The sequence below is a fragment of the Pyrus communis genome, chromosome 10, assembly GCF_963583255.1.
Source record: "Pyrus communis chromosome 10, drPyrComm1.1, whole genome shotgun sequence".
Classification (NCBI taxonomy): Eukaryota; Viridiplantae; Streptophyta; class Magnoliopsida; order Rosales; family Rosaceae; genus Pyrus; species Pyrus communis.
In genome coordinates, this window is record NC_084812.1 from 3,300,227 (window position 1) to 3,313,788 (window position 13,562).

Below are 13,562 nucleotides of genomic sequence, written 5' to 3' on the forward strand. Positions count from 1 at the left end.
AATCACTCTGGCAAGAGCCCTTTGACTCCGATTCTTCACCAGACTAATATCCGTTTATTGCAGAAAACGAGAGTGAGTGAACAATATTGGACAAAATATACATGCAAAATTGATTGGAAATCAAAATAAAGATTACCTGTGATATCTGGAATGTGAGAAATCTTTGGCCATTCTGGGCCGCTGTCCTTGGCGCATCTTTCTTTGAGATGGGGACACATGAAGATCTTTAGCTTATGTAATTTGGCTAGGCGTTGCATACCTTCGACCGTAGGCAGATACATCAGATTCTCACAACTGTGAATTGTCAACTTTGTAAGAGATGTAAGGTCGCCCAACCACTCCGGAAGAGCCTCCACACCACCGAAATCAGAAATGGACAAAGATGTAAGAGAAGTAGAGTGTTGAATTGGCTGAGGCAGAGACTTGAGCTTAGGCCACCCGTACAATACTAATTTTTCCAGTTGCGATGGGACCTGAAAATCCGGGAAAGAATCGAGCTCCTTGCAGAAGTTACCGATCGACAAGCTTTTCAAACGAGATAGAGAGTGCAGCCCCTTGGGAAAATATTGTAATTTCCCACAATTAGTAATACCTAAATAGGAAAGAGATTGCAAGCTGGACAAATTGTGATCCGCCAAAGATATCAAATTGTGGCAACCATCGACAGTCAAAATGGTAAGAGCTGTGCAGGATGCAAGCCCACTCGGTATACTTGTTAATCCATCACAACTAATATCCAGCAGAGTGAGGGACGTGAGGTTGTCTAAACTGAAAATAGCCTCAAGATTAGGACATCCCCGTATAAACATTACCTCAAGAGAGGCGGGGGTTGGTAGCCCAGGACCCGACAAAGTCCTCAAATTCTCACAAGAGAAAATTTTCAAATTTGTAAGAGATGTAAGGTCGCCCAACCACTCCGGAAGAGCCTCCACACCACCGAAATCAGAAATGGACAAAGAAGTAAGAGAAGTAGAGTTTTGAATTGGCTGAGACAGAGACTTGAGCTTAGGCCACCCGTCCAATACTAATTCTTCCAGTTGCGATGGGACCTGAAAATCCGGGAAAGAATCGAGCTCCTTGCAGAAGTTACCGATCGACAAGCTTTTCAAACGAGATAGAGAGTGCAGCCCCTTGGGCAAATATTGTAATTTCCCACAATTACTAATACATAAATAGGAAAGAGATTGCAAGCTGGACAAATTGTGATCCGCCAAAGATATCAAATTGTGGCAACCATCGACATTCAAACTGGTAAGAGCTGTGCAGGATGCAAGCCCACTCGGTATACTTGTTAATCCATCACAACTGCTAATACCCAGCACAGTGAGGGACGTGAGGTTGTCTAAACTGGGAATAGCCTCAAGATTAGGACATCCCACTATAGACATTTTCTCAAGAGAGGCGGGGGTTGGTAGCCCAGGACCCGACAAAGTCCTCAAATTTGGACAACCGATGATATCCAGTGTGCGAAGACTAATACAGGAATGGAGCCCACTCAGTATACTTGTGAATCCATCGCAGTGTTTAATTCTCAATTCACGGAGGGATGTGCAACCGTTTAAAGACAAGTCATCTTCCTGCTGCTGCTGCTGCTGCTGGAGAGTAGTGCTGGTCGTGGACTGTAGATTTTCCGACTCCTCAAGAGACGTACATCTTTCAATAACCAATTTGCAGAGCGAGGACAGACTGTGAATTGAAGTGCATCTTAGCTTTGGGCAACCACGTAATTTCAACTCCTTAAGAGATTGGAATTGTGCAATTGGAAAGGATTTTAGTTTGGGGCATTGCTCAATGGAAATCCTTCCAAGATTCGGCAACTGTCCGAGTGGTGGGACCGCTTCACATTCTCTACAACCGATTAACTTAATCTCCGTTAAATTAATGAGCAACGAATCACTCATCATCCATGATGCAAATTTAGTACCCATGAAGTTCTCAATCGTCAAGCTTTTTAAGTTGGAGTGCGGTTGGAGTCCTTCAAGAATATCCTCGTCAAGATTCGCAGAATGGTACATCCCCCCAGTGTAATTCCAATTTTTGTAGGTTTGCTTTTCCCACTAAATTTGATTTCATTGCTTCTTCCTTGTCTCTCACATATTCCAATGCTCCAATAACTAGTTCCCCTTTCAATTCATTTAACCCACCTAGCTCATCAAGTCTATGACGCCTTGCTCTATCCAAAATAAAAGAAGGTAGCGTTTGCAGATGAGTTAATCTTGTCATCCCAAATGGAACTTCTTTGTACTTATCGAAATAAACATGTCTCAAGTTGATCAAATTTTCCATTTCCCTTGGAAACTTTGTAAGATTCCGTGTCCTTGACATTCTTAACGTCTGAAGATTGTAGAGCTTGCCAATAGATTTTGGGAGTTTTTTTATTCTTGTATTAGAAATGTTGAGATATCTCAAGTGTTTCAACTTTCCAATTGAGCTGGGCAAATCCTCTATTGCAGCCTCGGATAAATTCAACATCCGTAAAGCTCTAAACCTTTGGAGGATGTTACCAGGGACCTCCCAATCAACAAACAACGATCGCAATCTCAACGATCGCAATCTCCTAACACTCCTTTGTAGAATTCTTTCAAGTGTCGTGGAAGAAATTCGCCCAACATGCTGAATCTCAAGTGCATCATCCATCTGGTCGGAGTCCCCCATCAAGCTTTGAGATTTAAATACTTCCTCTGCAAGATCATGCACAAGATCGTGCATCTTGCATTCGGTAATAACACTGTACTCATCTTCTATGGCATCTTGAAATAAGGAGCTTTGCAATAGAATATTAAAATATTTATTGCCTATATCCTCCATGCTCATGTTGGGAGAGGAATGGAGATATCCTTGAGCCATCCAAAGCTGGACCAAGTTATCTCGTTCAATTTCAAAATCTTTTCTAAACATTGAACAATATGCAAAACATTGTTTCAAGAATGGCGACTTCAAATTATCAAAACTTAACTTCAAAACCGACATGATTTTCTCCTCTTCATTTGGTAATTCCCATATCTTACTTTGTAGAATTGACGACCATTCACTTGTACCATAGTTAGAATGCATAAAGCTTCCCAAAACCTATTAACAAATAAATTAATAGTTTAATACTTGATTAGATCAATTAAATACAAGTCTTAGAATAAAATCATCATGTTTATAACTTAGTAATTGAAGAGTTCGTAAGGGCCATAGTTTGAAAGAGCGTTTTGTAAAGGAGTGTGCTATCCACACACTTCTTTTTACTTCTCACACACCTCTTGTTAATTTATGTCCGTTACTCTTCTTCAATTATCCGATCCAACGATCCAAAACTAAAAAGGTGTGGAAGAAGTAAAAAGGGATGTGTGGATATCACACCCCTTTGTAAAATGCAAGCTATTCCTAGATTAAGAGTACTGTTACTTAACCACTTGTCTTATTTCTTCACCCACTATCAAATTTAAAAATGAACTTTTTGAAATTTAGTCCTTAAATAAGATTGAAATCTAAAAACAATAAAATAAAAATAACTTTAAAAAAAAGATATGAAGTGAAAATAAAATAAAAAGTTCACAAATAAAATGGAAATAAAAAATGAAGATTAGGAAATATCAAGTGGGCGGTGAAGATGGTTGTGGCTACATCATGACAGTCTGCACCATTTCAGCAACCTCCACGACCTTCTTCTCATTGTTTGCTAATTGAGTTGTAGGGTGCAGTTTGGGTTTGGAGGTGATGGCCTGATATGGGTGGTGGTGACCGTTACTTGGTGGAGATCATGCTTCCATTAATTTCTATTGATTTTGGAAACAAAGTAAGCCCTAGATGATTTAACAGAAATTTAATTTTCAATAGATTTGATACTTGTTTGAAATGTTTAAAAATGTTGAGACCAATTTGGAATGACACTAAAAGGTTAGGGGGTTTAGGTACATTTTTTTTTTTTTGAATTAACGATATTATCTACACTAAGAGGGTGAGGGAATATGATAAGCTTCACAATGGGTTAGCAATAATGTGATTCAAATTCACTTTTGGTAAGAATTAAACCTAATATCCCTCACTTACAAGTAATGAAGAACCACTAGACCGGAATACTAAGTGACGAGAGGTTTTATGTGACATCCCGTCCCGGGATTATTAAAACGCACGTGTGAAATTACCTTATTGCCCCTAGTTCGTTTTTGTCACGTTGTGGGTTGTTTTGTGTGGTGAGGCATGTGTTGGACCACACACACACTCTCACACCCACAGACACTGTCTCTCTCTCTCCCCCGAGCTCCATTCCTTCCTCTTCTCTCTGTAACGTACGGACAAACACCAAAACCACCCAAACCATCACGGATCGAGGGAACCAACTATACCATTGAACTCGTGAGGTCGAGGCGAGCACAGCCATACCATTTTCAGGTAAGAAACACTTGGTTTTCACGTCGATTCGACAATGTCCGTTTCAAGCACTGTTCATGCAAAGTTTATTCATTTAGTTTTTGGGATTTCTAAGCTCGTATGTGTGTTTGTGAGGTTCCAAGGAGCTTGGGAGTGCTTCGTTGGTCGAGTTTTGACGTCGGAGAAGCTTGGTTCGAAGTTGGCCGAGTTTTGGAGTTTTGAGACAGGTATGATCGCGTGGTTTTTAGCTTTTGAAAATTATATAACGTGATTCTACTAGTCTAGGGCTTTCTTTTGGTCCAAGAATCATAGAAAATGGTTGAAAAACGAAGGAGAATAGTGAAATTGAAGTTTTCCCAGTTTTCCGATGGCCGGAGTCCGGCGAGGGTGAATCGGAGAAGAAAGGGGAATATTCCGTTAAGTTTAACGGAATATTCCTAACGGCAGTGACGGCGTCAGTTAGGTTTAACGGAATATTCCGTCAGTTTAACGGAATATTCTGACGGCGTCTGTTGACACCGTCAGTGTGCATGGCACGTGGCCGCGCGTGGGGGCGCGTAGGTCCGTGCCTTGGCCGGCGCGTGGGGGCGCGTGCGGCGGAGGAAATTTTTTCTAAAAATATGGTTGTGATCCTGAGGTTGTGTAGAGCACGTTGGTATATTCATTTGTCCATTTTGAGCAATGTATGAGAAGTTATTACGAGAAGTTGGTTATGTGCTTTAAAGTTAACGTTTTTATAGTTGTTTCGCATTTAGGTGACACGTACCCCGAGGACGAGCGTGCACACGCGAGGCAGGGGGGCTACGACCCTTCTACATACCAGTGAGTGGGCTTTTGTTTTCCGTATATACCTATATACGTTTATTTTCCCATAAATTGTTTAAAAAGGGTTAAGTGTTTTATGCCATGCACCATATTATTATCGTTTATGCATCATTGCATACATTAGTAGTGGTACACATATACATATGCATATTGGGTGCTGTGGACGCACAGGTAAGTGTCAGGTAAGTGGTATTCGCATTTACATTCAGCAGTAGTTTGAGATGTTTAGAGAGCTCATAACCTGCACCCCCGGTGTTAGTGCTCCCGCCCAGAGTAGGGCACAGTCCTTCACGTGTTGTTCACCTCCCGCACCACACGCTCAGCTTAGATCCAAGTTAGGTGCACAGGCTTGTCGTACAGACCACATTAGGTGGTTCCGACTCGTAGGTGACCCGCGATTATTCGCACAGCCTTCACGTGATCGTAGCACTAGAGCGTATATATATGTTACACCCAGGCCTGTCGTACAGACCACTATAGGTGGTTCCGACTCGTGGGCAGGTTCAGTTACTGAGTTTGAGATTTGAGCTCTATATGCAGCCGTACAGGTCACTTTAGGTGACTCCGGCTGCCAAATTTCATGTTATCGACATACTTTATACCTGAGCACTTGCATACCATTACGAGACTTTGACATGGCATATTGTTGAGCATGATTGGCATACCCTTGAGCATGTTGGCATATCTTTACTTACGTATATATATGTTTACTTTCTGGGAAGTATACAGGTTTTACGGCGAGGGGTTAGAAAGTATTTTATAAATGGTTTTCGAAAGCTTTGTTTTTGCCCACTCACGCTTTTGTTTTGCGCCCCTCCAAGTTCTAGTTGCTTAGCCGTTGCGGTGGTTTTCCCTGAGGGTTTTCCGGCATTTCTGACAGACATTCACTATTGTAGGTTCGCCTTCGGGCGTACTACTGTTGTCTTTTCATTTGGGCTGCTATAGACCTGCTCTGAATTGTATCTCACTTGCTAGCACTTATTTTAATACCTTGTATGCTAGTTTTTAATTATTTGTACTTCTATATTATTACTTTATTAGCTTCCGCACGTGCACATGGCTTCATCACCTTCGTGTGATGGCCAGCACGCTCCGGTCTCGGTCGGGGTGTGTCATTTTAAGTACTTAATTCTAAATTCTAGATTATATATTGATTTTGGTCCTTTCACTAGATATTTAATGTATATCTTCATTCTAAAAATTATCCTCATAAATATTTGATTTTATGCTTAACTTCATCCAATTATAAATGAGAAAATATTTCCAAAAAAAAAAAAAAAATATTAGAAATACAAAAAATATGCAAATCCATAAGTGTATCTAAATATATTAAAAGATGTACTAAATGTTTGTACCAAAATGTACATTAACATACTTAAGTGTATGTAGCAAAATATTGTATGAGTTGATGTACCTACTTTTTTGTATCAAAATATATAAAATGAATTAATGTAACTAAATGAAGAACGTAAAGTATATCGAATTATATTGTTTAAAAAAATTAATGTACCTAAATGTATATATCAAAAATATTACCATGAATAAAATAAAAAGATAATTAAATGCATTAACATAATGTGAACACATGGTATTACTATTATAGCTAGGAGGAAAAGACTAATAAAACCTCAAATTATAAATAATAAGTGAGGTAATTAAATGTATTTTGACTTGGATATTGAGTAATGGGACTCGAATTAGACTATAATCTTACAAAAGGTATTAATATAAGAGTAACCTTTTTCAACGATTAATTAAATTAAATCTTACACCCAAAAAACCCCCACCCATCCTTCTATTTCTATATTTATGTTATTAAAATAGAATTTCAAATACATAACAACAAGGGGAAATATAATAATATATCAATGCATACCTTTGCCACCAATGGTACACCAACACACTTTTTAGCTATGTCCTTTCCAATGCGCTCTTGATCTGAATCTAGAGGAAAAACATTACCATTTGATAATGCTTTACTCTTTATTATGGACCAACAATCCTCCACTGGTAGGAACTCCAAATCACACCTAGGCATTGTCTCCATGATTGATGCAACCTTAGCACTGCGGGTGGTAACAAGGGCAATGCTTCCGGGGGCAGAATTGAGTCCAGACAAACAACTCTTAAAATTGCTCCATAAATCCTCATCTTCATTCCAAACATCATCGAGTATCAGAATATATCTCTTCCCTGTCAACCTTTCTTTGAGGTTATTCAGCAATGCTTCCCGACGTTTAAGTCCAGCGTTTTTTGGGTCGAGCAATTCAAGCATCCCATCTAGAATCAAATTGACCTCAAAAGTGTTGGACACACACACCCACAATTTTTCCTGAAAATGTCTACCAATGGCATCATCATTGAATATTGATTTTGCCAAAGTCGGCTTTCCGAGTCCCCCCATTCCCATAATGGCCTTAACCGAAAGGTTCTTTTCCTGATTCTTGGACTCGATCAACGTTGCAATGATATCCGACACAATCTTCTCCCTTCCGATGATCTTCTCATCATGACCCAAGCTTGAGACGGTTTCTCTGTTCCCCATACCCGGAAGGGTTGGATCTACTCCCCTTGCAACTAAGCCAATGTAAGATGCCTTACTCTTGAGAACCGCCAGAGACGCACTGATGTTCTTAATCTTGTGTGCCATCTTTTGACGAAATAAAATGGGATTGGAGAGCGAAAAGAAGTTAAGTACCTTCTTCTTCATGTGGTCTTGAATTTCTACTTTACGCCGGAGAACTTCGTAGTTGATGTCCTCCAAGACGTCATCGGCATCTTCAGCTACGTCTTTCAGTTCCTTGACCCAGTTTCTGACTGCCATGCCCCGATCCTGTGGTTTGTGGGCAACATCGCCTAAGTACTCTTGAATTTCCATTAACGATTGATGAAGCTCAGTTCGTTCTTTTTTGAATCGTCGGAAAAGACCGATTTCTTGAGCAGCAAGTGAAGCGACCGAATTCAGTATTCTCTCCACCGGAAAAGTGTAGAGAACTTCTAACACCTTTGCAGGATCCATACTCGCAGGGGAGACGACGGAGATAAGGGGAGAGCAGAGAATAGAGAAATAGCTAAAGGACACAAGAAGGGTGGAGGTGTAGAGTGTTGGAAGCTGATGAATGAAAGGTCTTGACAAATGACAATATATATGGTGCATGAAATAGTGAATAATAAGAGAGGAGAAAGATCCATTACCATTACTTGTTCTTTCTGCAAAGGGAGGTGCCTTGCTTCCCCGTATAATTAACTGGTCTTTACATAAGCATAAAAGCATAAAAGCATAAAAAGCATAAAGCTACTTCCAACAAGCAAGACACAATGCTCACAGCCCCGCCAAGGTACAATGCTTTACCCAACCATAAAGCCTAAAGCCATTCCATGCACCCATTTAAAAATCATCTATGCAGAAAAAATATTTCATTTTTATTTTTATTAAAGATAATACTTGGGTACTTACTTGGGAGTATCCAATTTACTGTCCGGATGACATGGCCCAATATAGTCAGCACAGCTGTCCCTCTAATTCTTTATTAAACTTTTGCTATGTTAAGAACCAAACAGCCCTCCTCTTCCTCCCATTACCCCTGCCATGGCATATCTGGACAAGTCCTATCCTCCTCCAACCTCCATCAACCCCATCCCATGACCTCGTCGGCTCCGGCATCATGCGCAAGCTTCAAGCTCACTAAATCATCCCAGATTTCGTCGGGGCAGTCTAGCAAATGTTTGCCAATGTTGGTAGCTCAAACGTGTCAATGTCTAGCAAGTTTAATCTTGGTGGTGTAGAGAAGTATAGGGCCTATAGTTAATGACACTGATGTTTCGGATTCGGAGGAAGAATCTGGGCAGGGGAATGAAACGAAACAACACAACTGCGTGTATGGATTCGCACCAGGTAATGACAGCACTTCGACCGGGGCGTCCATGTTAGAGAACAATGCAGTACCTGGCAAGAGTTATTCAGTGTGCACGGTCGACAGTGGCAATCTTGTAATTGAATAAAGCCAAGTGTAACTTCAACTTTGATAGTGGTCCTTTAAACCCAATATAGCTTGGTTCCCATTTGTTTACGTCCAGAAAAATTTCGGTTCAGTTAGATCTGTTCTCAAGTTGAATGTGATCAATATGAATCGGAAGAGACTAAAATGCAAGCAAGTCTTAAATTTTGTGTAATTTGGCATATAATTAACATGGTCACAATCCTTTCTTTTGTTAAGTATGTTTTGGCCAATTCTTAAGAAAAATGATTATATGCTACTTTAATTTACAAACAATTTTTTAAACAAAATCTAAGATACAAGCACATTATATTTTCGATTGATATCGTCTTTACGAGCTTTTATACTAAAAAAATAGAGTAAAAAGGGATCATCTAATGCTAGATCCTTAATGATTAAATCTTTAAGTATTGAATCCTTGACACACATTTTATTATTGAATCATTGTTATACATCCAACTCTTAGTTCAGTCGATACGGACTACACCCAGGAGAAGAGTAAATTTTCGAAAACTTAATCCATTTCGTAAAAGTTTAACCATCCGGCAGGAAAGTAATTTAATAGACAAAAGAAAATAATACTTAATTCTGGCACCTATACTTAATGGTGGAAAAAGATCCTTGCGGATCAAATTTCGTGATCGGGATCGTTTATTGTATATCGTCTGATCAGTTTTTTAAGTACTTTTTATATTTAATTTTAAATTTTAAAATAATTTTTAACTGCACGATATACTATGAACGATTCCGATCATAAGACAGATTTCCAAAAAAAAGATTCGAATCCTTTTTCCTTCTCCGAACCGTGTCACAGTAAAACCGGTAATTTATGTAAGGAGAAAATATTTTAATATAATAAGTGGATGCGACTGTGACTGATGAGAGAGATTCTCTCTTTCTTCTTCAAACGGAGTTCCGACCGGCCCAAATCCCAACTTGGAATGCCCTGTTCTTTGCAAAGTTGTCACCTTTGGATCCTTGTTCTTTGCAAAAAGCTTCAACCGATCGGTTTCTGGGGTTTTTCTATTTGGCTTCTGAGAAAATCCAGTCTCGAATTTTGTGCTTCACTGTACTCAGGTCAGTTCAAAACTTTCATTTTCTCGGCAACCAAACAGGAAATAGCATTTCTTTTTTGCTAATGCTTAGTGGGAATGCAACTGTTACTCACTCTCATAAAGCATAGATTCATTCCTCATAGATTAGACTGCCTGCTAATTGCAACTGAAATTTATACTGGGATTGCTTGGATTCTGATTAGCATTGTTGAGATTAGTCTTAATAATCAGTTCCGAGTCTTCTGACTGTGCATGTTACGAGTCTAGTGTTTACTTAGCCTGAATTAACAAGCTCTATTAAGCAAGATCTCACCTTTATTTTCTGTGATTAATTGTGACTGTTCTGGAAATGCTAATGTGCTAATTCTTTGTTCTGCAGAATTGCTAATAACTACTGAATTTCAACCTTTTTGTTTCGGTTTTCGCTATGACCCCGATTTCAGGACAGATCTATGATCTAACTGTTATTGAACTGCACTGTTGGATTTTGATTGTGCATAATTTGTGCTGTTGTGGGAATCTATGCAGGATTTGGTTTTGCAAGTGAGTCAATTTCCTGTTAAGATGTTTCGGTAGCTTCTGAATTATCTGCATTGCAAGTATTAGTGCCTAGTATGGAGTACACATTTCAATTTCCTAAGCTATGCAATATAGAACCCCGGAGTCGGAGATGGCTTTTTCTTCTCGGGGTAGTGTCTGTTACTTATTTATCGATTCAGTCGCTTTTGCTTCCCTATGGCATTGCTCTTCGGTCTCTATCGCCTCACAGTGAGGTTCCAGCACAAGTCAAAGGTAGCGGCCTCCCTGTTCATTCTTCTGCCAAGTCCATGATGGTTCGCAATCCTCTCATGGTAAATTCTTCGGCTTCGATTGATGTTTCTATGTTTGGAGGAGAAATTAGGCAGGGTACTGAACCAAATGGAAAGGATGTATCTAAGGAAATCGATTTAATGTTAGAAGAAAAAGAAATAGACAATGATTTTGAAAGTGACACTGATCGAAATGTAGATGATGATTTCCCGTCTGAGAATGTTGTAGCCATAAATCAAAGTCTCAGCATTAAGAATCGAGAAACTGTTACTATTTTGGATAAGGCTGATGGAACTAGGGATGGCTTCCATTTGGAGAATTTTGTGTTGCCGAACTCTGAAATTACTAGGGAGAATGCTTCAAAAGAAAATTTAACCGTGACAGTAAAAAAATCTGATGGTGTCAAAACTGCTGTTCCATCGTATCCACTCATTTTTCCTGCAGCGAATTTGTTAGAAAATAGAAGCACTTCCGTTGGTTCTACTTCCTTGAAAAGTGGTGTTGTGGCTTCAAAAAATGGTTCTGTAGTGACGACAAGACTTGGGAAGAAGAAGAAGATGAGGTGTGAATTGCCACCAAAGTCGATAACATCAATATCTGAGATGAATCGTATACTAGTGCGGAAGCGCGTTTCTTCTCTTTCACCGGTAAGATACTGCTGCTGCTAATCTAATCATCCCCCAATCAATTTGTTATGGTTCCTAACTTCTTCCATTGATTGTAGAAACCACGATGGTCCTCTGTACGTGACCAGGAGATTCTAGCTACGAAGTCACAGATCGAGCATCCTCCTATTGCAATAAATGATCCAGAACTTTATGCTCCTCTCTTTAGAAATGTTTCCATGTTTAAAAGGTGGTTGGAATTAAATTTTAAGAGGTAAAGTTAATTTTAATGCTAAGTGGAAGTGATTCCGTTTACAGTAACATTTTGTTCCATTCTCAGGAGTTATGAACTTATGGAACGAACGCTGAAAATCTATATCTACAAGGAGGGAAACAAGCCGATCTTTCATCAACCAATACTCAAGGGTTTATATGCTTCAGAAGGATGGTTCATGAAACTGATGCAGGGATATAAGCGTTTTCTTGTGAAGGATCCTAGCAAGGCTCATCTTTTTTATATGCCATTTAGTTCCCGGATGCTAGAGTATGCTCTATATGTACGTAACTCTCACAACCGTACAAACCTACGCCAATTTCTGAAGGAATATTCTGAAACAATTGCAGCAAAGTATCCTTATTTTAACAGAACTGATGGCGCAGATCATTTTTTTGTTGCTTGCCATGACTGGGTATGCTCTCAATGCACCTTTATTTTTTCTTGCTTTTTCCTGCGTGACTAATATCTGCTTCGTTATTAGTAATAAGATACTACGATAGTAAAATGGGATTCCACAAATGGTTTTGAGATTCATACGTACTGCCAAGATTCTCATGAAAATGAATCCTATCATATTGGACATTGATGTTTACTTATTTCAAAAGTCAAGTACCATATGTTCTGTCTATAAATGTGTACTGTGTCCCCCCACACGAATGTATTTCTTACATGCGTGTGTCTCAGAGTGCATGCCTTTCTAACATGTGAGGTTGACTTTTCTAGGCTCCATATGAAACAAGGCACCACATGGAGCGCTGCATCAAAGCGCTTTGCAATGCTGATCCGACTTCCGGCTTCAAAATAGGAAGGGATGTGTCTCTTCCAGAGACATATGTTCGTTCAGAGAGAAATCCCCTTATAGATCTTGGAGGCAAACCTCCTTCTCAGAGGAAGATTCTTGCCTTTTATGCTGGAAATATGCATGGCTACTTACGTCCAATTCTGCTAGAGTACTGGAAGGACAAAGACCCCGATGTGAAGATTTTTGGCCCAATGCCTCCCGGTGTTGCAAGAAAATTGAATTACATCCACCACATGCAGAGCAGCAAATACTGTATCTGCCCCAAGGGTTATGAGGTCAACAGTCCGCGAGTGGTCGAAGCAATATTTTATGAGTGCGTACCTGTGATCATATCTGACAACTTTGTGCCGCCATTTTTCGAGGTTTTGGATTGGGGGGCATTCTCTGTGATTCTTGCAGAGCAAGACATTCCAAAGTTGAAGGAGATACTAGTTTCGATACCAGAAGAGAAGTATCTTCAGCTGCAGCTAGGGGTCAGGAAGGTTCAGAAACATTTTCTGTGGCATGCTAAACCCCTCAAGTATGATCTCTTCCACATGACACTTCATTCGATTTGGTACAACCGAGTTTTTCAGTTAAAACTCCGTTAAGTTCTGCTGAAATTCCCCGACGAACAGAGGTGGAGATGCTAGCACACGAAATAGAAATGAGGCAGTTTCCGATCGCGTCTTGTTCTACCTGTGAAGCTGTAGAAAGAGTGTTTAAATGCTACACCACGAAATTAACTGTGAGTAAAGCTTTTCAACTGTTTTGTAAGTAACATATTTCACATTTTCCTGTTTTGTAAATAATTTCTTTCTTCTAATCCCAATAGCTGAAACTGTTACTACT

General features: G+C 39.6%; 1 protein-coding gene and 1 pseudogene across 2 annotated transcripts; one reads left to right on the top strand and one right to left on the bottom strand.

The window, feature by feature from the left end:
* Positions 1 to 35: 35 nt before the first annotated feature.
* Positions 36 to 8,203, bottom strand: LOC137746952 (putative disease resistance protein RGA3; annotated as a pseudogene).
* A 1,850-nt stretch (positions 8,204 to 10,053) lies between these two features.
* On the top strand, positions 10,054 to 13,562 carry LOC137747422 (probable glycosyltransferase At3g07620). Of its 2 annotated transcripts, none has more exons than XM_068487524.1 (5): positions 10,054 to 10,259; positions 10,617 to 11,694; positions 11,772 to 11,902; positions 11,993 to 12,341; positions 12,653 to 13,562. In XM_068487524.1, exons 2-5 carry the CDS (start codon positions 10,852 to 10,854, stop codon positions 13,319 to 13,321), a joined length of 1,992 nt encoding a protein of 663 aa, XP_068343625.1. In that variant the 5' UTR covers positions 10,054 to 10,259; positions 10,617 to 10,851; the 3' UTR covers positions 13,322 to 13,562. The 2 variants fall into 2 exon arrangements, with proteins under 2 accessions (XP_068343625.1, XP_068343627.1); XM_068487526.1 differs by having other exon boundaries at positions 10,766 to 11,694.

Excerpts from the sequence above, each read along its gene's own strand:
- LOC137747422 (XM_068487524.1), top strand. The coding sequence starts at position 10,852 with ATGGAGTACACATTTCAATTTCCTAAGCTATGCAATATAGAACCCCGG. Across the intron at positions 11,903-11,992 it reads AATGTTTCCATGTTTAAAAG|GAGTTATGAACTTATGGAAC; the intron begins GTGGTTGGAATT and ends TTCCATTCTCAG. Across the intron at positions 12,342-12,652 it reads TTGTTGCTTGCCATGACTGG|GCTCCATATGAAACAAGGCA; the intron begins GTATGCTCTCAA and ends TGACTTTTCTAG.